Source organism: Mesoplodon mirus (assembly GCF_964341445.2).
Source record: "Mesoplodon mirus genome assembly, chromosome: X".
In the NCBI taxonomy this organism is placed as follows: domain Eukaryota; kingdom Metazoa; phylum Chordata; class Mammalia; order Artiodactyla; family Ziphiidae; genus Mesoplodon; species Mesoplodon mirus.
The window spans coordinates 140,116,284-140,140,705 of record NC_138981.1 but is presented as its reverse complement, the minus strand read 5'-3'; the positions used below and the strand labels follow the sequence as shown (position 1 = coordinate 140,140,705).

Here is a 24,422-nt window from a genome sequence, read left to right as displayed (position 1 = left end):
TCTTTTTGTTTTTTAATTTTATTGAAGTATAGTTGATTTACAATGCTGTGTTAATTTCTGCTGTACAGCATAGTGACTCAGTTATACATACATGTATATACATATTCTTTTCCATTATGGTTTATCAAAGGATATTGAATATACTTCCCTGAGCTATATACAGTAGGACCTTGTTGTTTATCTATCCATCCAATATATAATAGTTTGACTCTGCTAATCTCACACTCCCAATCATTCCCTCACAACCCCCCCTTTGGCAACCACAAGTCTGTTGTCTATGTCTGTGAGTCTGTTTCGTAGATATGTTGATTTATGTCATATTTTAGATTCCACATATAAGTGATATCATATGATATTTGTCTTTCTCCTTCTGACTTACTTCACTTAGTATGACAATCTCTAGGTCCATCCACATTGCTGCAAGTGACATTAGTTCATTCTTTTTTATGGCTGAGTAATATTCCACTATATCTATCTATCTATATCTATGTCTATATACACACACACACCACATCTTCTTTATCCATTCATCTGTTGATGGGCATTTAGGTTGTTTCCAAGTCTTGGCTATTGTGAATAGTGTTGCTGTGAAAACAGGGATGCATGTATCTTTTCAAATTAAAGTCCTCTCTGGGTATATGCCCAGGAGTGGGATTGCTGAATCATATGGCAACTCTGTTTTTAGTTTTTTTGAGGAACCTCCATACTGTTTTCCATAGTAGTTGTACCAACTTATATTCCCACCAACAGTGTAGGAGAGTTCCCTTTCCTCCACACTGTCTCCAGCATTTATTATTTGTAGACTTTTTAATGATGGCCATTCTGACCAGTGCGAGCTGGTACCTCATTGTAGTTTTGATTTGCATTTCTCTAATAATTAGCGATGATGAGCATTTTTTCATGTGCCTGTTCCAGGCCTGTTAACTCTTTACTCATTGCCTTACTTTTCTTTGAACCTATGAAGACACTGCTTTATTTAAATTTTATCTAGGGACTTCCCTGGTGGTCCAGTGGTTCAGACTCTGAGCTTCCACTGCAGGGGGCATGGGTTCCATCCCTGGTTGGGGAACTAAGACCCACATGCCCTGCAGCATGGCCAAAATATAAATAAATAAATTTTATGTAAATCCCACTAAGACTTCTAATAACACCTATCTCTCTTTTTTGAGGCTGAACTTTGTTTCTCTTTTGAAGGAACAAAAGTAAACTTCAGTTTTTGTTTTCAGATTTGAGTGATTTGATTGTATTTTAACATGTATATTTGAGTACATGTAGTAATGGAACATTTTAAATTCTGTAGAAAGATTTGTGATTATCCTTTAAGAACAGTTTACTTTACCCTTTAATGGACAGCAACAAGACCTTTTGGTCAGTCAAATTTCTTAGTAAAATTGTTTTAATGATTTAGATGTAAATATTTCTAAGGAACAGTTTGAGACTGTGACTGTATGTCATTTGTAACTTCAGCCATCTGTTGAGCTTGCACACATGATGTATTCTAGCAAAAAATATTGATACTTTCCATATCATCATTTAAAATTGCAGTTGTTGTGCCATGGGAATTAAAAGGTGAAATGAAAATATGAAGACCTTTAAAATACACAGTGAGCAGATAGTTTGGATTAACTAGATACAGAAAATATAGCATTCTTTTTCATAAGAAAGTTGGATAAAGGAAACCATATTTTCCATATTCTTATTTCCAAAAGATTTTCTAGTATGATAACAAGTGAAAAAAGAGGGTTTTCTACTGAAAGAGCTGTCCTAACTCTTTTGCTTAGCCACACTTGCATAGGTATTTTCAATTTCTTTGTCTTCAGGACACGTGTGGGTAAATTCTTCACGGGCATAGGCATTGTGGAGATAGCGCCAGACTCCTGAGAATTCTCCTGGAATGTCGAAATCACGGTATTTCTTTGCAGCAACCTAGGGTTTTGGAAAAAAAGAGGAAAAAGCAATTGGTAGTGAGGGGCATCAGTAAAATGCCTAGTGTGTAAAAACATATGTCAAAATTCAGGATCGGGCTTCCCTGGTGGCACAGTGGTTGAGAGTCCGCCTGCCGATGCAGGGGACGCGGGTTCGTGCCCCAGTCCGGGAAGATCCCACATGCCACGGAGTGGCTAGGCCCGTGAACCATGGCCACTGAGCCTGCGCATCCGGAGCCTGTGCTCTGCAGCGGGAGAGGCCACAGCAGTGAGAGGCCCGCGTATCACACACACACAAAAAAATCAGGATCATTGAGGACGTTACCTACACAAAAAGTACTACAAAATAAACTTAAAGAATCTTGGATTTACTACTTTAATGTTTTGTCTACAAATGTAGACAAAACTCCATGCTTGTAATCATTTTTATATTTATGGTGTATTTAATTATGAATGTTTAGAAGAAGGAAGCACAGAAAAAGAGCACAGATCTTTTCACTGTTTAGGGTCCGACAGTGTCTTACTTCTTTATGTGTTCTTTGTGTCTGGCATAGGACCTGAGATAGAATAAGGTCTGTTCAATAAAAATTTGTTAAATTCGATTAGATAATAATAATATTAATAGCTCACTTTATTATCACTTGTTATGATCCAGACACTTTTCTAATATTTCATATGTCTTAATTTTCTCAACAGTTCTGTGAAATGGGTACTATTACCCTTGTTTTGTAGACAAGACAGTGGAAAACACCTTCTGATTTAGGAAGAAAGAAACAAGTTTTTATGCTTCCTAGAGAAGATCATTATGGATTTTTCCTCTGAGGAGAAAAAGGAGACATACCTTATACATAGTGATGATGACAAAGCCCTCATATAAAAACTCACACTGAATGGTCACTGTGCTTCCTGTTGGCAACTCCCAAACTCCTCTCAATCATTCAGCCTGCCCTATGAAGACTTACTTTAATAATGTTCAGTTTGGGTAACAAACTGCAGTCAGCCAGTGTCAGCTGATCCCCATCCAAGAACAATCTTCTGGAAACTGTGAGTTCCTCAGCACTGTCTGGATCAATTTCATCTAGAAGTGGGGTGTTCAAGTAGTCATCCAGACGCTTAAATTCTTTGAGCAGAGATTTTTCAAAATCTGAGGCAATGAAGTCAATGGGTTACTTATAAATGTGCGGTCTTCATGACTAAATACATTCCCAATATGCTTTTCACACATTTAGACATCTCTATATACTTAACTAGAATGCTCAACTACCCACTGATAAGACAGAATCAAATGTTTAATCAAATGGTGAATAGACATATTTTTGGACTCTTCTTGAGGAGGTAAATTGGGAGGAGAGTCAAAGAAAAAGAAAGGTAATATATATTATCACTCAAGAAGAGTCAGAAAGTGGAATCAGAGACTAATAGCTCTCATGATTCAGAGAATAGTAAACCTATTCGAGAGTGTTTGTGAGAAATGGTAGGTGCTATGGTTTAAGAAACCTTAAAGGTACACAAGACTGGGAAAGTTGGGGGGGTTAAGAAATACAGTCCAGCAGTTAGTTCACCCCTGGCATGTCAATGTTCTAATAGAGCTAATTTGGTGATTCCTATATTGAATATTAGATTCTAAATCCAATAAAAACTTCATGCAAGGAATTTCAGAAGAGAGAACAGAGAGTGAGATGAAGAGTATTCCCCAATATATACTATATATTCAGGAAAGTCCTATTTTAGTTGAGTCAGAATATGAGAGTGAGCATGTGAGTGAGCAAAACGAAAAGACTTAAAGAAAGGTATCTTACTCTTATTTGCCTCCTTTTGTGCATTCTTAATGTATGCAGAAAACTTGGCAAAGAGGTTACAGCCCACGTCAAAAGACTCCTTGTTCTTGGGACTCAGGTGAGGATACCTTAAAAAGAAACATCACTGCACATAACATTCACCCATAACAAGACATAGACCTGGTGTCTTTGTTGCACTCTACTGAGAGAAGTTTTGGAAAATTGTGCTGGAAACTGAAGGTGCTGAGAAACCTTTCATTGGAAATATGTTTTTTTCCCACTCTGAGAATTCTTTAGCTTCTAAAGTTCACAGGGAAACCAGCTGTTTGGAATTCAAGGCTCATTTATCTACAGAAACAGTGTTTCAAATGGCTGTTGGGTCCCCATACTTGCTCCTAAAAGCCTGTTTGGCAGAAGATATGGTGGTAATACATTTTCAAAGATAAGTAGTAGGAAAAAACATGGCTTCAAATAACAAAATACATAAAAGAATAAAGAGGATGGAGAGGATGGGGGGAAAGTAGCCAAGATGTCCTCCTCTTGGTAATACAAAGTTAATTTAGCATAATAAATTAAAGTAATGTAATAATGTAATTTACCACATTAACAAATTAAGGAAAACCATATGATCATGAATAGATGCCCAAAAAGGGTTCAGTGAAAATCAATTCCTATTCATAAAACCCCACACTAGCAACTAGAAATGGTTGAGCCAAACACTTAGCCATCTTCTTTGATCCCTCTTTCTCTCCATGCCCACATTTGATCCATTAGCAACTCCAGCCAGACTACCTTTCAAAATGTATCCAGAATTTGTCCACTACTCACCACCTCCACTGCTCCCTACCTGGTCCAAAGCCTATATTACTGCAACACTTTGATTATCCCCCCTCTCCCATGCTTATCCCTCACACTCCCAGGACATTCTCCACTTGCTGCCAGAGCAGTCATGTTAAAACTTGTCATATCATGTCTCTTTCCTACTCATTACCTTGCAATGTCTCCATCTCATTCAGACTCAGAGCCCAAGTCTTCACAGTGGTCTACAAGGGCCAGTGTGATCTGACCCAAGCTTACCTTCTGCTCTCATCACTTCCTACTCTCTTCCTTACTTCACTTCACACTGACCTCCTTGCTCTTCTTCAAAGAGGCCTGACAAGCTCCAACCCCAGGTCCTTTTCACTTGGTCTGCCCCTAAATAAAGTGCTTTCCCTCATTTATGCACATGGCCCTCTCTCCCTCTTCTTTCAGGTATTTTAATCTGATATATCCTCCTAAGTGAGGCCTTTCTCTGGCCACCTTATCGGACATTGCAACCTCTCCCCTGGCCCTAACACTCACTACTTCCCTCCCTTGCTTTACTTTTTCTTAGTGTTTATCATCATCTAAAATAGTTTATATTTTGCTTTTTATCTTGCTTATTTTCTCTCTTCCTTAACTAAAATGTAAGCTCGGCTAGGGCAGAGAGCTTTTGCCCATTTTATTCACTCATGTGTCCCAAATGCCTAGAAGAGTACCTGACACTTAGTAAGTATTCAGTAAATATTTGTTAAATGATTAAATGAATTTATTAATTTCTTTAACTTGGTCAAAAGTTCCATCAAAAATTTTCAGCAAGCATCATTTTTAATGGTGAAATGTTAGCACTATTTCCTTTAAAATCAGTAAAGGATGAAGATAATCATGAAGGCCAGACACTATAAAACTCTTAGAGGAAAACATAGGAAGAACACTCTTTGACATAAATCACAGCAAGATCTTTTTTTTTTATCCACCTCCTAGAGTAATGGAAATAAAAACAAAAATAAACAAATGGGACCTAAGGAAACTTCAAAGCTTTTGGACAGCAAAGGAAACCATAAACAAGATGAAAAGACAACCCTCGGAATGGGAGAAAATATTTGCAAGCGAATCAATGGACAAAGGATTAATCTCCAAAATATATAAGCAGCTCATGCAGCTTAATATTAAAGAAACAAACAACCCAATCCAAAAATGGGCAGAAGACCTAAATAGACATTTCTCCAAAGAAGACATACAGATGGCCAAGAAGCACATGAAAAGCTGCTCAACATCACTAATTATTAGAGAAATGCAAATCAAAACTACAATGAGGTATCGCCTCACACCAGTTAGAATGGGCATCATCAGAAAATGTACAAACAACAAATGCTGGAGAGGGTGTGGATAAAAGGGAACCCTCTGGGCCTCCCTGGTGGCGCAGTGGTTGAGAGTCCGCCTGCCGATGCAGGGGATACGGGTTCGTGCCCTGGTCTGGGAGGATCCCATATGCCGCGGAGCGGCTGGGCCCGTGAGCCATGGCCGCTGGGCCTGCGCGTCCAGAGCCTGTGCTCCGCAACGGGAGAGGCCACAACAGTGAGAGGCCCGCATACCGCAAAAAGAAAAAAAAAAAAAAAAAAAAAAAGGGAACCCTCTTGCACTGTTGGTGGGAATGTAAATTGATACAGCCACTATGGAGAACAGTATGGAGGTTCCTTAAAAAACTAAAACTAGAATTACCATATGATCCAGCAATCCCAATACTGGGCATATACCCAGAGAAAACCATAATTCAAAAAGACACATTCACCACAATGTTCATTGCAGCACTACTTACAATAGCCAGATCATGGAAGTAACCTAAATGCCCATCAGCAGACAAATGGATAAAGAAGATCGGTACATATATACAATGGAATATTACTCAGCCATAAAAAGGAACAAAATTGAGTCATTTGTTCAGACGTGGATGGATCTAGAGACTGTCATACAGAGTGAAGTAAGTCAGAAAGAGAAAAAGAAATATCGTATATTAATGCATGTATGTGGAACCTAGAAAAATGGTACAGATGAACCAGTTTGCAGGGCAGAAGTTGAGACACAGATGTAGAGAACAAACGTATGGACACCAAGGGGGGAAAACCTCAGTGGGGTGGGGATGATGGTGTGCTGAATTGGGCGATTGGGATTGACATGTATACACTGATGTGTATAAAATTGATGGCTGATAAGAATCTGCAGTACAAAAGACAAACAAACAAACAAAAAACAACTAATACTAAACTTCCTTTCGGTTATTTGTATGGAAATATGTTAATATAAATGTTTTAGACATTTCATGAAATTTCTAAAAATCTTATATGTTCTGGTATAATGTTATAAGTCATAATTCTAGTTATGACTTTAAAATGTATATCTCAGAAATAACTAAATTTCCTTGTCAATTGAATTATTATGAACTTTCATCAAATATTTAACTGTGGTCATTTTTAAGTCTTTGGTCATTTACAGACAGTTCTGGGTGTACTCTGATGCTTTTGCAAAAATGTTCCTATAAAAGGGTTTCATCTTCAAGGCATTCATGGAAAAGACTCTTACAAGTACAGATTTCTGGTAACTGACTATACTGCTGAACTGAATGAATAAGCATTTTCAGAACTCTAATGGAAAACTGATGAATTCATAAAAGTGCTAACAAAAGATCAAGATGAAAAAAATTAATTACATGGGACTGAGTGAACTGATGAGGATGATTACAATTTTTGTGACTTTCTGTTTGAATTTTAAAAAAATCCCACAAGGACTCAGAGGCAAAAAATATACAAATCAATTTTCACTGCAAAGTAAAGGAACTGTTACAGTGGAGGATTACTGGACTGAATGTCAATATTATGACATAGTATGATTGTGTTTCATGTTTGGTAATTGCAATCCTTGTTGCTTTTGTTGTGGTCATCCATTTACAATGCTTGGTGTCAGTTTATTTATCTCTTGTAAAAATAAAATACAGTGTGTGTGTGTGAAAAAATGGGCATTGTGGTTTTGATTTGCATTTATCTAATGACTAATGACATTAAGTACCTTTGCAAGTACTTGTTCACCACTTGTATATATTCTCTGGAGAATTGTTTACTCAAATCCTCTTTCCATTTTAAAATTAGGTTGTTTGCTTTCTGTTATTGAATTGTAAGAGTTCTTTCATATATTTTGGATACTAGTCACATACAAGGAAACCACCATAAGGCTATCAGCTTATTTTTCTGCAGAAACTTTGCAGGCCAGAAAGGAGTGACATGATATATTTAAAGTTCTGAAAGGGAAAACCTACAACCTGGGATACTCTACCCAGCAAAGTTATCATTCAGAATTGAAGGAGAGGTAAAGAACTTCTCAGACAAGAAAAAACTAAAGAAGCTCATCAATACTAAACCAACCCTAAAAGAAGTGTTAAAGCGTCTTCTCTAAGTGGAAAAAAAAATATTATTTTTCTCTTGCTGCCTTTAGAATTCTCTCTTTATCTTTAAATTTTGCCATTTTAACTATGATATGTGTTGGTGTGGGTCTCTTTGGGTTTATCTTGTTTGGGAGTCTCTGTGCTTCCTGTACCTGGAAATCTTTTTCCTTCATCAGCTTCAGGAAATTTTCAGCCATGATTTCATCAAATACCTTTCTATCCCTTTCTCTCTTTTCTCCTTTGGGGATCCCCATAATGTGAATATTAGTACATTTGATGTTGTCTCAGAGGTCCTTTAAACGTTCCCCATTTTTAAAAAAATTTCTTTCTACTGTTCTGATTGGGTTATTTCCATTATTCTATCTTCCAGATCATCTAATTTTTCTATTTTCTATTTTCTTCTTTGGCTGTATGTGCTTTTGGTGTTATATCTAAGAATCCATTGCCGAATACAAGGTCTTGAAGATTTACCTCTATATTTTCTTCTAAAAGTTTTATAGTTTTAATCCACACATTAGGTCTGATATATTTTAAGTTGATTTTAGTATATGATGTGAGGTAAGGGTATAACTTTATTTTTTTGGCATGCCAATGTGAATATCTAGTTGTCCCAGCACCACTTGTTGGAGAGACTATTCTTTCACCATTGAATGGTTTTGGCATTCTTGAAAATCAGTTGACCACAGATGTATGGGTTTATTTTTGGACTTTCAATTCTATTCCAATGGTATATTATTATGCAAGTACTGATTGTTTTGATTACTGTAGTTGTGTAGTAAGTTTTGAAATCAGGAAGCATGAGTCTTCCAATTTTTTTGTCTTTATCAAAGACTATTTTAGCTATTTGTGATCTCTTTCAATTCCATATGAATTTGAGGATTGGCTTTTTCATTTCTGTAAAAACACCATTGGAATTTTGGTTGGTATTGCATTGAATTAATAGATCACTTTGGGGAATATTTCTACATTAATATATTAGGTCTTCTAATCCATGAACATGGGATAGTTGTATGGGCTGAATTCTGTCCCCCCAAAAAGGTATGTTGAAGTCATAAACTCCAATACTTCATAATGTAACCTTATTTTGAAATAAGATTGTTACAGCTGTGATAGTTAAAATGAGACCATATGGAGTAAGGTGGGCCCATTAATCCAGTATGACTGGTGTCCTTAAAAAAGAACACTTTGTGAAGAGGCAGAGACACAGGGAGAATGCTATGTGAAGATGGAGGGTTGGAGTTATGTATCTATAAGGTAGTGATTGCTGAAAAACCATGAGAAGCTAGGAAGTTATTTTAGCAATTGTTTGTAGTCTTCACGTACAAGTCTTTCTCTTCCTTGGTTAAATTTATTTCTAAGTAGTTTATTATTTTTGATGCTACTGAAAATGGAATTGTTTTCCAAATTTACTTTTTGGATGATTCACTGACAGTATATAGAAATAAAATTTTTTTTATTTTGATCTGTATCTTGCAACTGTGCTGAATTTTTATTAGTTCTAATAGTATTTTAGTGGACTTTAAAGGATTTTCTACATAAAAGATCATATCTGCCAGTATCATTTTACTTTTTCCTTTCCAATTTGGATGCTTTTTCTTTCTTTTTCCTGCATAATTGCTCTGGCTAGAACTTTCAGTACAATGTTGAATAGAAGTGGCAAAAATGGCATATTTGTCTTGTTTCTGATCTTTGGGAGAAAGTTTTCAATCCTTCACTTTTTTTTTCTTTCTTTCTTTTTTTTTTTTTTTTTTGCGGTACACAGGCCTCTCACTGTTGTGGCCTCTCCCGTTGTGGAGCACAGGTTCCAGACGTGCAAGCTCAGCGGCCATGGCTCACGGGCCCAGCAGCTCCGCAGCATGTGGGATCTTCCCAGACTGGGGCACGAACCCGTATCCGCTGCATCGGCAGGCAGACTCTCAACCACTGCGCCACCAGGGAAGCCCTCAATCCTTCACTTTTAAGTATGATGTTATCCATGGGTTTTTCATAGATTCCCTTTATCAGGTTAAGGAAGCTCCCTTTTATTCCTAGTTTGTTGAGTATTATCATAACATGGTGTTGGATTTTGTCACATGCTTTTTCTGCATCAACTGAGATGATCATGTGTGTTATTTTTCCTTTACTGGTGCTCTTTTATTTCTTATGTGACTTTGAATTACTTTCTAATGGCCTCTCATTTCTGCCTAAAGGACTTCTGATAGCATTTCTTGCAGAGCAGGCCTACTAGCAACAAAATCCCTCAGTTTTCCTTCATGTGGAATGTCTTAAGTTCTCTTTCATTTTTGAAGGATATTTTTGCCAGATATTGAATTCTTGGTTGATTTTTTTTTCTCTCAGCACTTTAAATATATCATCTCTCTGCCTTCTGGCCTCCATGATTTCTGATGAAGCTTATCTGTTAATCTTATTGAGAATCCCCTCTACATGATGAGTCATTTATTTCTTGATGCTTTCAAGATTATATCTTTGGCTTTGGCTTTAGATAATTTTAAAATAATGTATCTTGGTGTTGATCTCTTTGAGTTTATTCCACTTGGAGTTTGTTGACCTTCTTGGATGTATAGGTTTATGTCTTTCATTAAACTTGGGAAGTTTTCAGCCATTGTTTTCTCAAATATTCTTTCTGCCTCTTTCTCTCTGCCATCTCTTCCCTTATCATGTGTATCTTTGTACATTTTATGGCATCCGACAGGTATGTTAGGCTCTGTTAATTTTCTTCATTTTCCTTACACTGGGTACTCTCAATTAACTTATGTTCAGTTTTGCTGATTCTTTCTTCTGTCTGTTCAATCTGCTGTTGAACCCTCTAGTGAATTGTTCATTTTAGTTATTGTACTTTTCAACTCCAGAATGTCTATTTGATTCCTTTTTATTATGTATATTTTTTATTGATATTCTCTCTTTATTGAGACATTGTTTTCTTGGTTTCCTTTAATTCTTTGCCCATGGTTTTCTTTAGCTATCTAAACCTATTTAAGACAGTTGATTTAAAGTCTTTGTCTATTAACTCAGGGTCTGGGTTTCCTCAGAGACAATTTCTATTAATTTCTTTTTTTCTGTGAATGGGCCATACATTCTTGTTTTTATGTTTTTTTTTTAAGAAGATGTTGGGGGTAGGAGTTTACTGATTTATTTATTTATTTATTTTTGCTGTGTTGGGTCTTTGTTTCTGTGCGAGGGCTTTCTCTACTGTGGCAAGTGGGGGACACTCTTCATCACGGTGCGCAGGCCTCTCACTATCACGGCCTCTCTTGTTGCGGAGCACAGGCTCCAGACACGCAGGCTCAGTAGTTGTGGCTCACGGGCCTAGTTGCTCCGTGGCATGTGGGATCCTCCCAGACCAGGGCTTGAACCCGTGTCCTCTCCATTAGCAGGCAGATTCTCAACCACTGCGCCCCCAGGGAAGCCCCTTGTTTTTTTGACATGCCTTATATATATATTTTGAAAACAGGACACTTTAATATTATAATGTGGAAACTCTGGAAAACAGATTCTTCCCTTCCCTTCCAACAAATAGGGTTTGTTGTTGCTTTTTTGGGTGTTGTTTATTTGTTTAGCGAATTTTCTGAAGTATTTTTGTAAAGTCTGTTCTTTCTTGTGTGTGGCCACTGAAATCTTTGTCTCATTATCTTTGGTCAGTTTATGATTTGACAAAGATTTCCTTAAACTCCTGGAAGCAAAACAAACAAAGAGACAAACAAACAACAAACCAAGGGATTAAAAGCTCTCCCGGTGTTTGTAAGCTGGCTCTGTGTTTGGGTACTCCTTCAATGCTTAGGTATGCAGTTTATAATTCTGCCTTAGCCTTCACTTTCTACTTGTGTGGTGCCTGAAGTTTAGCCAGAAGTGAAAGCTTAAAGTCTTCTCAGGTTATTTTTTCTGAGCATAGGTCGAGACTTGGGCATGTGCTTGGACTTCTAGATTCCCTAGAATACATTAATTTAAAGCCCTTATTCCACTATCTCCAAAGTGTCTCAGCCTCTTTCTTTTTTTCTTTAAATAAGTTTATTTATTTATTTTTGGCTGTGTTGAGTCTTCATTTCTGCATGCAGGCTTTCTCTAGTTGCAGCAAGCGGGGGCTACTCTTAATTGCGGTGCATGGGCTTCTCATTGCAGTGGCTTCTCTTGTTGCAGAGCATGGGCTCTAGGTGCATGGACTTCAGTAGTTGTGGCTCGCAGGCTCAGTAGTTTTGGCACGTGGGCTCAGTAGTTGTGGCGCATGGGCTTAGTTGCTCCGTGGCATGTGGGATCTTCCTGGATGAGGGCTCGAACCTGTGGCCCCTGCATTGGCAGGCAGATTCTTAACCACTGCACCACCAGGGAAGTCCCATCTCAGCCTCTTTCTTTGCAGACTTTTCAGTTTGTCTATTGCTTTCTCCAAGTTTTTTTCCTTGCCCCATGTGGCAGTGGCTAATACGTTTGCTTCTAAACGCCTTCCATGAGTGCCAACAGGGAAGCTTCCTCAGCCCTAAGGAAGCTCCAAAGAAGGTGAAAAAAAAGGCAAACCCTTGAGCCAATCCCTCAAGGTGCCACCAGGTCAAATCACACAACCACAGTTATTTGAGAATAAGGTCCATATCCTGTCCTCTGGTACGAGCAACCTGTTTCTGCAATGTGGACTGCTCTCTTTAAGGCTTCTAAAGAGCTGAGTAGTTGAGGATGGTAACAGGGTAACCTAAAATGCCACAGGGCTCTCTTACTGAAATTTTGCTTCTTTATTCTTCATTAAGAAACCCCAGCCTGCTTGTAAATTTTTGGTTAGATTCCAGAGTTCTGGCAAAGTTGATTCTGACAGCTTTTGCTGGGCTATTAATTGCTATTATGGAGGGATAACATTTTGGAGTTCCCTACTCCACCATTTTCATTGATGTGGGCATCTAACAGGTTTTAAAATTTTAGATGAAACAAAGATTATATGGAAGAGCTCTTGTATTTAGCAATGTGGCAGACTAAATAACCACTCTAGGGGACCTTGTCAAAAGAAAGTTCATTTTAGCATTGTTTGTAACAACAAAACTTGGAAAAAATCTTCCAGCTGTTTCTCCGACAATGGTAACTATTATGAACCAGGGATTTTTATGTGTTATCCTATATTTCCTTTTAAAAATGGAAGATTTTATTCCAGTTATCCAATTCCTGCTCCACCACTGACTATTGCGTGTGTCAAGAAGAAGGTGGAAAGAACTTGTCTTTTAATTTATTTGACTGTTCGACCATTAATATCTAAGAGAGATGTTGCGCATCACTCAAAGATCCTGGACTTTGAACTGGATGCAGTAACTGTAGGGGACTTGGGAGTTATCTCTCTTGGGAGTAAGTGTGTTCCATGTATGGGAATAAGAATACACGCATATATTTGGATGGTCAGAGGGGCAGAATATGGAAGATAACACAGTTATGTACCACTTTCTCCCTCTCTCTCTCTCCCTCTCTCTCTGTCTCTCATTAACTGAATCTTATTTTGTTAGGGATGGCAATACACCTGGATGAAATCTATGTTTCCTAGCTTCCCTTTGTACTTAGGTATGACTATGTGAATTACTTCTGAATAATGAGATGTTAATGGAAATTGTTGAATGTGGCTTCTGTGAAAGCTCCTTAAAGCTGACTTGCATCTTTTGCCCTTTGCCCTTCTCCTTCTTCCTGTGTGGGAGTTAGATCTGTTGCCTGGAATTCCAGCAAACATATTGTCACCGTGAATTAAACTTAAGACTGGAAAACTCACCTGAAGAATGGCAGAGAAAAAATATTAGATAGAGCCTGGGTCCCCAGTGAAATTATAGAGCTGTCATTCTACCCCTACAATGCCTAATTCTTGGTGTCTTATTATGTAAGGAAAATAAAACCCATATTTATCTAAGCCACTACTTTTTGGGTCTCTAGTTATCAGAGTTGAATGCAATCCCTAAATGATACATACATAAGCTAATAGAAAATCAGAAGAATTTGACAAGGTAATTCACAGAACAAAACCAAATGCTCAACCAACATATGTAAAGATGTTCTAATTCACCTATTATTCAGGGAAATGCAACTAAAGTATCAATGAGATATCACTACACCCGTCAGGTTGCCATGAATTTTAAAAGAGTGATAATGCATAGTACTACTACAGATATGTGGGAAAAGTGTATATTTATACACTGATGGATAAAGCAGTAAAAATTTTAAAAGATATATACCATCTGAATTTTACTCCTGGAAATCTATTCCACTGGAATAAAAACACCAGTACATAAGGACATATGAGCAAGCATGTTATTTATAACACTGTTTGTAGTGGTAAAAAACTGGAAGGAAAGGGAATTTGTTATTGTGCTTATATGAACAAAAAAAGGGTATGAAAAGATAACACAATAGATTTTTTCATTAGTTAATCTTTGGGAACAAGAAAAGGTTGGAGAGATGGTTTGAGGAGAGGCAGTAGTAGAGGAGGATGGATGAGGAGAAAAGAACAAAATAAGACTCAGTACTTGGAGCTGGTGCTTAAAATATAAGAAGCCACCAATAATGGATGAAAGAGATATAGTATAGGCACACAGAAAAGAATCTAGAATAGTATCCCTAATTTCTTAGGTAGGAAGAATTTTGGACCGATAGAACCTTTTATTTATCATATGTATGTGTAATGATTAAGACGTTATTTTTTAGAGCAGTTTTAAGTTTACAGCCAGACTTCTGACCAGTGAAAACTGTGGGATAATAAATGAGTGATATTTTAAGACACTGAGTTTGTTGCACAGAAATAAAAAATGAATACAGTAGGCTTATTGTTTCCAGATACTATCCTGGGTGGGCAGAGACATACAGCTGTCATTCAAGTGTAGACAGTGCAGTTATGGCCTCTGGCTAACTGTGAGAGACCTGTTTCCTGGTTTTCTTGTGTTGGGTATGTTCTATCTTCATGCCATCAGTGGTATAACGGACTAGTCCTGACCAGTCCTCATGGACTATTCAGCGCTATTACCCCATGCCCTCGCTCCTAACTCACCATAGGCTTCTTCTCTATTTCTAGACTACAGAGAATTTACTTTCTTATTTTAAGCAAGCTATGCATTTTAAAAATAATTTGAAATATTATATTGACTGTCTTTGTGTATTTGAAGTTGAAGGGGGGAAGTTTATGTGTGATAGACATAATATTTCTCAACCTGTAGAGCTAAGAGATCAGACTGAATTAAAGGCTATTTCAAAATTGTAGATCTTCTGAGGGTTCTACAATAAAATAAGTCTGATTTCTGTCAGTATAAATGTCCCCAAACCTCATTATGGATCAGATAACATGGATAAAATTAAATGTGGCCTAAATTTCTTGTCTTTCCTAAATTTCCAAGTGTATCCTTTGACCATTCCTAATATACTACTTGCATCACATAAAGTTTTAATAGCTTTACATATGTTAAATAAATAATTATGTAGTAAAGTTTTCTAATCATACATGGAGTGATCGGGGGATCTTTGCAAACTTTTCTAGAAAGATAGCAAAAGAGAGGTCTGAAATTGAAAAAGAGTTAGATGTTTAGAAGAATCCTCAATCTGCAATAAATAAGCCAATAAAATAGATTATCTCAAGAACAATAATATCCTGTAAAAATGTTGTACCTTGGAGGAGCCAGTGTATGCTCTAGGAACTCCTCAATTTTAATGAAGTCTGTTTTCAACTCCTTGTTATATATCAGGAAGGGAGGATTGGTGCCTGGGGCTAAGTCCTTCAGCTCTTCAGGCTTTCTATGATTATTGAAAATAAGCAGAGTTAGGCCTCTAGATAAAGTACACATTATGCAAACACCAACATTGTATTGGTGTCTACTGATTTTAATCCCCAGAATGAAACATGTCCTGATTTGTCTTACCTGGTCATGTCAACAGTAGTCACATTGAATTTAACTCCTTTAAGCCAGAGGATCATAAAAAGGCGTTGGCAAAAGGGACAGTTTCCAATACTCTCCCCATCACTTCCAGCCTATTAAGATAAAGAAAGTCTTCATTCATTCATTTGCTCAATAAATATGTATTGAGTGCCTGCTGGGAAATAAGCTAGTTGTTAGAGACAAAGTTGGTAGTCCTTAATCTCTTGAATTCTACCATCTGTGGGCAGAGAGAGATAATGAAGCAAATACTTTCATTGTATGTAAAATTACCAGAGTGATGAGTACATAACAACAGAATGCTGACTAAAGACTATGTTCATTTTCCATTTTCATAGATCCTGCCAAATTTCCTTCTTGAAAGGTATATTCAGTATTTTCATTGGACCTTTGATTTCCTTATTCTGTGACTTGTTTGTTCATGACAATTTTATATTTTTCTATTAAGGTGATGACCTTTTCCTTATTACTTTGGAAAAATTACTTGTATACTAAAGACACTAACTCTTTTTGATAATGTTACATGTAATTTTTAAACAATGTCCTATGTAAAATTTTAATTTTACATAAAATCTTATATTGTTTTCCTTTATGAAATCTGGTTTTTCTGATCTGCTTACACAGCTGTTATGTACATCAAGGTTGCAAAGAAAAAAATTACTTTCTTATTTTGCTTTACCATAAAGATGTTCTCTCATGTTTTCTTCTGGTAACTTTATGGTTTCATTTTTGCATTTGTTTCATCTATTTAGAATTTATTTTGGCATAAGGAATGTATTGGGGCTCCAGCTTTATTATTTTTATTTTACAAATAGTTAATAGTTGTCTTAATACCACTCATTTAAAAATTCATCTTTTGCTCAACATAGCAAATTATTAGAGAAAGGCAAATCAAAACTACAATGAGGTACCACCCCATACTGGTCAGAATGGCCATCATTAAAAGTCTACAAATAATAATTGCTGGAGAGGGTGTGGAGAAAAAGGAACCCTCCTATACTGCTGGTGGGAACATAAATTGGTGCAGCCACTATGGAGAACAGTATGGAGGTTCCTTAAAAAATTAAAAATAGAGTTACCATATGATCCAGCAATCCTACTCTTGGGCATGTATCCAGACAAATCTATAATTTGAAAAGATACATGCACCCGTATGCTCATAGTAGCACTATTTAGAATAGCTAAGACATGGAAGCAACTTAAGTGTCCATTGACAGATGAATGGATTAAGAAGATGTGATATATGTATATATATATATATATATATATATATATATATATATATATCCATTATAATATATAAAGGAATTGTATATATAATATACATATATAATGGAATGGTATATATATAATATATATATTATTTATATTATATATATATATATATATATATATATATATGATGGAACACTACTCAGCCATAAAAAATGAAATAATGCCATTTGCAGCAACATGGATGTACCTAGAGATTATCATACTAAGTGAAGTAAACCACACAGAGAAAAACAAATACAGATATGGTTTATATGTGGAATCTAAAATATGACACAAATGAACTTACCTACGAAACAGAAACAGACTCATAGACATAGAGAGCAGACTGTGGTTGCCAAGGGGGGCAGGGGATGGGAGAGGCATGGATTGGGAGTTTGGGATTAGTAGATGAAAACTATTACATACAGAATGGATAAACAACAAGGTCCTACTGTATAGCACAGGAAACTATATTCAATATCCTGTGATAAACCATAATGGAAAAGAATATGAAAAAGGATGTGTGTGTGTGTGTATATATATATATATATATATATATATATATATATATATATATGTAACTGAATCACTTTGCTGTACAGCAGAAATTAACACAACATTGTAAATCAGAGACACTTCAGTGAAAAATGACCACATCTCACTTTATGTAAATTATACCTCAATAAATTGTATTAAAATGGAAAAGTTCAAAAAGAAGAACAAAAAAAACCTCAAATAAATGATATTATGCAGCGATTGCAGACGTTGCAATGACAAAGGTAAGGGTATAACCATGGAAGGGGGTGCCTGAGAGATTATGAAGAACAAGGTCACTGGAGGAGAGAAAGCCAAGGATGTGAGAGGACAGAGTGTTGGAAGGGTCATTTGTGTAGATATTAAAATCACCAAGAATTATGATAGGCATAGTGTTGAAGAGTGTGACAATATTCCAGGAAATAAAATCCTTAAGAAGTAAGGGAAAGTGACCTGGGATTGGGAAGACTACTATAACAAGGAGGGGTAGTGGTTGGTTTAGTCTGATTTTATGAGACAACCTAGATATTTCTCTGAATGGGAGAAATAGAATGGTCTGGAAACAAGAATGAGGAGCAAGGACATCTAAAGACACCTACCCCATCGCCACCCTCAGTGGTAATAGAAATGAGGAAGAAAGGGGAGTCACTCCTTGAGAAGGCTTTAGCTGATGTTGTCTCCTGAGGAGAGATCCAAGTTTTAGACACCTCAATCTCAACATGTCCCAAAGTGAATTCTTTCCCTTTTCTTTACTCCACACACTTACCTACTCTTTAGAGTTCCTAATCCTGTAAATTGCACTGCTATCTACTTTGGATTTGTGAATTGTGTTCCCCCCAAATTAAAATGTTGAATCCATGCCCCCCAACGTGATGGTAGTTGGAGGTGAGGTGTTTGGGAAGTGATTGGTCTAGATGAGGTCATGAGGGTAGGACCTTTACGATGGGATTAATGCCCTTATGTGAAGAAACCAGAGCTCTCTCTCTCTTTTTCTCTCTCTTTCTTCATCTCCCCCAACAACCATGTATATAAGGTCACAGCAAGAAGGCACCTATCTATAATAAACCAGGAAGAGAGTTCTCACCAGAAACTGACCATGCTGACACCTTGATCTTGGACATAATTCTTGTTTTTTGGTAAATTTTCCTTTTCCTGGCAGTGAGTGCAACAGAGGAAATAATGTTTATTGTTGCTCTTTTTGGCATCAGGGAGTGAAGAGGTATGGGAAGAGGCAACCACCTTGGCAGCTGAATTTATTTTGTAACAGAAGTCAGGCTAAAGATCCAATCATAACTGGGGTTAGTGAATGGAAACTTGATTAGGCAGGAAGAAGAATGAAGTCTGATAATAGATACAGCAGGAAGGGTGGGTTGCCTTTGGCAAAAGGAAAGGCAAAACAGTGAGGTGTGGGGGAAATGCAGCACAATTTTACAGGAAAACTGAATTTTTTTCTGTTTATAATAATGCTGATTTAAAGTGCCACTACACAAAATGTATGAATATACAATGGAGAAAAGACAGGCTCTTCCATAAGTGGTGCTGGGAAAACTGGACAGCTACATGTAAAAGAATGAAATTAGAACACTCCCTAACACCATACACAAAAATAAACTCAAAATGGATTAAAGACCTAAATGTAAGGCCAGACACTATAAAACTCTTTGAGGAAAACATAGGCAGAACACTCTATGACATAAATCACAGCAAGATATTTTTGACCCACCTCCTGGAGAAATGGACATGAAAACTACCACAATGTGGTCATTCACCAAAACAACTTTTTCTCTTTGCGTTTGTGATCTATGTTTCTAAACATGAAAAATAGTAATGGCTGGAACATCTGACATTTATTGAATGTTTACTATGTTAACAACTACTGTGTCTTACAAATTTATTTTATTTTATGCTTATAATGAAGACGATCCTGTGAGGTAGGTTCTGTCATTACTCTTGTTTTACAGATGAGGAAATTGAAGTTCAGAGAACCTGACTTGCTCAAGTACACTCAGCTAGACAAGAGTTGATGACCCATACACTCTTCTCATGTAGCTAATCCAGGACTGTCTACTCCACAATCCACACTCCTTAAACACTGCTTTCTCCCATCTAATAGTTTTATTGGATTTTTTATTAATCAGTCTTTATAATAGTCTCTATGATAGTTCTAAGATAATTTGAAAATGGTCTGAACATTCAGAGAAGAGTATCATCTCTTTTTCTATTTTACATTTATCAATAAAGACAAAAATATTACATTCAGGATTTTGGCCCAAATGTTAGAGTCTATAATGTTATGTACAAATCTATGAAAATGTAATTTTAGACTGGTAGAGAACACAAAAACTCCATTTATCAATGAACAACAAACCAATAAGATAAACTCTGCATTTAGAGAAAACAAAATGTTAGAAAATCCTTTGTTCTTAGTTCCTGGATATAAATCTTGCCCAAATCATTCAGAGTTGAAAGGCAATGTTTTCACTCACTCCATGGAACACATGGGGGTGTGTGCTATAAATTCTAAATTGTGTCAGGAAAGGACTTACTTTCTTGTAGGGATCCCATCAGTGGCGTTGGGAAATTGTGGTAGGGTCCCCAGACATAGCTGGGGAAATTACAGACTCATTTAGTCTTTAGAAAGATACCACATTATAAGGGAGATACAACTGGTAAACAGTAGTGCTTTTTAAATTTTCTCATTAACATTTTCACCCCTCTCAGTCCCTATTCCCCCTCTTCTATGAAACTTCTAGAGATCTTTGGAATCCATCTCAAAGCAAAGCAAAACAAAAACCCAGATCAGATGGTACTAAAGGTTCTTCCAGAAAATCTGTGACTTGTATCAATGTCATTAGATAAGCTAACATCTAGAGGATTTCATCTAATGAAATTCTGGGAAATGTTACTAAAAAGTGTGCCAAATAGAAAACAATGAATTAAGATTATGCACAGCTATTTTAAGGGACTGGAATCTTGACCCTGCCATTTACTAACTATGTGACCTTACGCAAAGCTACTTAGCTACTTTTTGCTTTAGTTTCTGTAACCATAAAATAGGGTTAATAATAAACCACTTAGCACAGCCCCTGCCATAAGTACTCAATAAATGATTAGGTTTTTAACCTGAAAGTTATTTAATTTAACATTTGCTCATCCAACGTGTGATTTCCTAACTTCCCCTGTCTAGATTACCACCCAAATTATGGGAAGTCTATGAAGATAAACACACAGATCAATGCCAACGACTGGTTAGAGGAGTTCGATTGGATTGAATAAACAAGTTTAGACAAAAGAAACTAGTTACCCTATGAAGAGACCTATTACCTCTGGTTTGGAATTGGTAGTTATAAAAAGTCAGTTAGGAAGTTAAGGCTTACTTATGTTGCCTCTGAGCAGTGACATGTCTTGCTAGAATCCAGAGATAGGAGAAGTAGCTCTTATGCCCCACAGTCAAGCAAACACTTACTTGGATTGTTTTGCTATGCAGGAATTTAAGAGTCTCCTATAATTTTGAAAAGGCTGGTTAATTATGTCCTTGATGTATATATGTGACCAGTTGTAAAATATTTTAAAATTATTGTAAAAGTATTACTTTGGCCAACAGATGTTTAACCTAAAATTTGGTAAGCACACCTTATTTTATGCCTTTGTAGGCCATCAAGAGGCGATGTAGTTTTACAGGCAAGTTACTTAGACCTTATTTCCTTAGCTTACTTACCTAGAATTCATGAGGACAATATGACTAAAGTTTTGAGTACTATTACCACCACTACTACTGATGATACTACATTACTACTATTAACCTATCTTCTAAGTTGTTAGGACTAAATGAGATAATATACATAAAGTGTTAGAAAAGGGTTAAGCATGATATAAGAGTTTGTTATTATTATTACCATCCTGAATACTTCCAATAGTCAATGAAAATATAGAGAAAAATAGTTAATATAAGCAAGGATTTAGGAAACTATGTAATTTCTACTTGGAATAACCAGTAAAAGATTGTTTCTTTTTCTTGATGAGCTAATTTAGAAACACATGTTCCTTTCTCCAGCTTTAGGGGTTTTCCAAAGGGCTTTTCTGAAATGTTAAGACATTAAAAAAAAAAAAAGCCAAGGCAAAATACCCCCTACTCATATAACAGGCACACAGACTCCTGGCTTTTTCTCCTCTAGTGTCCATTTGACACTGCTGTGATGTTCATCCATTGTGGGAGAATTTTAGAAAGCTCTGTTTGGACCATGTGTGGGAATGAGGCTCTCAGGCCATTCTTGGCCCTCTCCTCCCCATATTCAGGCCTTCCAAAACATATCTCATAAAACACAGATTATGAGAACTGGAAAGCCCTTAAGGATCATTTTGTCAGGCTCATTTATTGTACAGATGGAAAAACAAAGAGGGAGGGAGGGATTTGTCCAAGGTTACATAGGAAGTCACTAATAATACAATTTACTTGTTCTAACTACCAGCCAGTCTACTTGTCTTTCTACCATATCTTCTTGCTTTTTTCAGATGGGGTGTTTTTCTATTGTTATATAAGAGCAGCCAAACACCCAGGTATTCTTCTAGGACTCAGAGTGGGTATAAAATTAAAAAATTATTTCCTATCTCTAGCTGAAATGTTGACTTAAAAAAAAAAGCTGAGGTCCAGTGTCAAGGAATAATACATTCTCTATGCTCTCATTATAACTAGAAAACTTACCTTCACAAAAAGCTCAATTTCAGGGTCTGCTTGACTGCTGGGCCTCGGGTCTGCCATCTTTCTGTTTTTATTGCCAGTTTTCAGCCCCCTGCCTTCTTTGCAGTCCACAGTACTCACAGATTCTTTTCTTCCAGTTTTATCCAAAGGCTTAAATGAAGGTTGTGCTTTAAGAGGAAAGTCCAGCTTGTAATAGTCAGAGCTGGGCTAGTCTCTCTTCAAGAGGTGCAGAAAATTCTAGATGCTTGAGAGCAACTCTTGAATTCGTTTTCTTTCTTCCTCTTGACCTAACATTTGAATCAAGAAGGAGCCGATGACGTGTGTATAAACTGGCTGGCTAGAAGGGTGGGGGAGTTTCCAAAGACGCTTCAATGCTATGAGTCAGCAGAGAGAAACACATACACACAAACACACACATGCAGTTTCGAGATATCAAGCAGACCAGATGTTCTCTAGAGCTTCCCTTTGAATCCTGGGCTCCATGCCCAGAAAATGGCTTCTTATGCTGTTCTTGTAACCTTACAGCAGCAAAAATCTCTTCCAGGAAAAGGCCACAAATGACTCGGGTTTTAGCATTGAGAAGGATGTTTATCTAATGACACTGTCTAAACGTTGGTTTAAAAAGAAGTGGGCTTCCCCGGTGGCATAGTGGTTAAGAATCCGCCTGCAAATACAGAGGGGACACGGGTTCAAGCCCTAGTCCGGGTCCGGGAAGATCCCACATGCTGCGGAGCAACTAAGCCCGTGCACCACAACTACTGAGCCTGCGCTCTAGAGCCCGCAAGCCACAACTACTGAGTCCACGTGCCACAACTACTGAAGCCTGCGTGCCTAGAGCCCATGCTCTGCAACAAGAGGAGCCACCACAAAGAGAAGCCCATGCACTGCAACAAAGAGTAGCCCCCCTCGCCGCAACTAGAGAAAGCCCACACACAGCAACGAAGATCCAATGCAGCCAAAACTAAATTTTTTTTAAAAAGTACACTTCATCAATGTCTACACCCTCAATTCTACTGCTGACACAGCCAGATTTCCCTTCTGCATTGCAAATTTCACTTCTCTTCTATAATCAGGGAATGTTTGATGGGTCGGTTGAGTCTGGAGGCATCTTTTGTGTGTCCCACCTTATTCTCTATTTCTGGGAAGGGTGGACTGGGAGGCGTCACTTCCTGGTTTTGGTATCTATATCAGGACTCGCAAGCGGTTCCGTATCTCTGCTTGTCAACACTGGGAACAGCAGTAAAATATCCAAATTGGTCACTCACTGTCTGCAGTGTTTCTGGAAGCTGTGTTTTCTGCCTGCCAGGATGGGGGGTGGGTGGAGCGGTGGGCCCTGGATTAATAAACCCCCTCGGATGGGAAATGTCTCTTTCTGCTTGGAGCCAAAGTGAACATAGACCCACCAGTTGGGCACCATTGTGACCCTCTTTCTACAACGCCAAACGTCCCCCATGCTTATATGGGCTGTACATGTACCTGCCATTGCCCACGTGTAAAGAATTTACAGGGTGAGAGGCTTTGGGCAAAACCTGATCTCTGCCACAGCTGCAGGGTTTAGGCAAGGAGTGGCCACCGGTATGAATATGAGTGTTCTTCAAGGTGTGGGACCTGTTGATTTCCCAAATGTTCAATAGAGTGAGAGGGAAGTTCCGATAGACATCTGCTGAGCTGACCTTGTGGGTGAGTATAGGACTGGCTGTTTGGCAGGACCTGGTGGATGCATTGGCCATATTTTTACTCTGTTCATTCATTCTTTCACTCCAAAGGCAATCAATGAATGCTTACTCTGTGCCAGGATGCTGACCCACTCACTGAGATTAGCCGCACAGGAGGACAGTAAGTTTGAGAGGACAACAGGAATTCAACTTGAAGCATGTTAAGTCTGAGGCATCCTCACTCTTCCCCATTCCCGATATCTAATCAGTACAAAATCTTGTCACTTCTGCATCCTGAATATTGTTTTAAACCCATCCACTTCTCTTTGCCCCCACTACTACTCAGAATTTCAACCCAGCAACATTCTTTTTCTGTTAATTTTTAAAATGTTTATTGTAAAAGACCCAAATCCCTGCTTGACCCTCAGCCCTCATGGGAAAACCACCATAACCACAGCAACAACGACAACATCAA

The 24,422-nt window shown here is 37.5% G+C and overlaps 1 protein-coding gene across 1 annotated transcript; it reads right to left on the bottom strand.

Annotated features, from left to right (window-relative positions):
* CLIC2 (chloride intracellular channel 2) lies at window positions 1-22,596 on the bottom strand. The gene is made up of 6 exons (XM_082609051.1): window positions 22,296-22,596; window positions 15,791-15,900; window positions 15,540-15,665; window positions 3,725-3,831; window positions 2,888-3,069; window positions 1-1,926 (listed from the first exon to the last, which is right to left on the bottom strand). Exons 1-6 carry the CDS (start codon window positions 22,350-22,352, stop codon window positions 1,765-1,767), a joined length of 744 nt encoding a protein of 247 aa, XP_082465177.1. The 5' UTR covers window positions 22,353-22,596; the 3' UTR covers window positions 1-1,764.
* Between the last annotated feature and the right edge of the window lie 1,826 nt (window positions 22,597-24,422).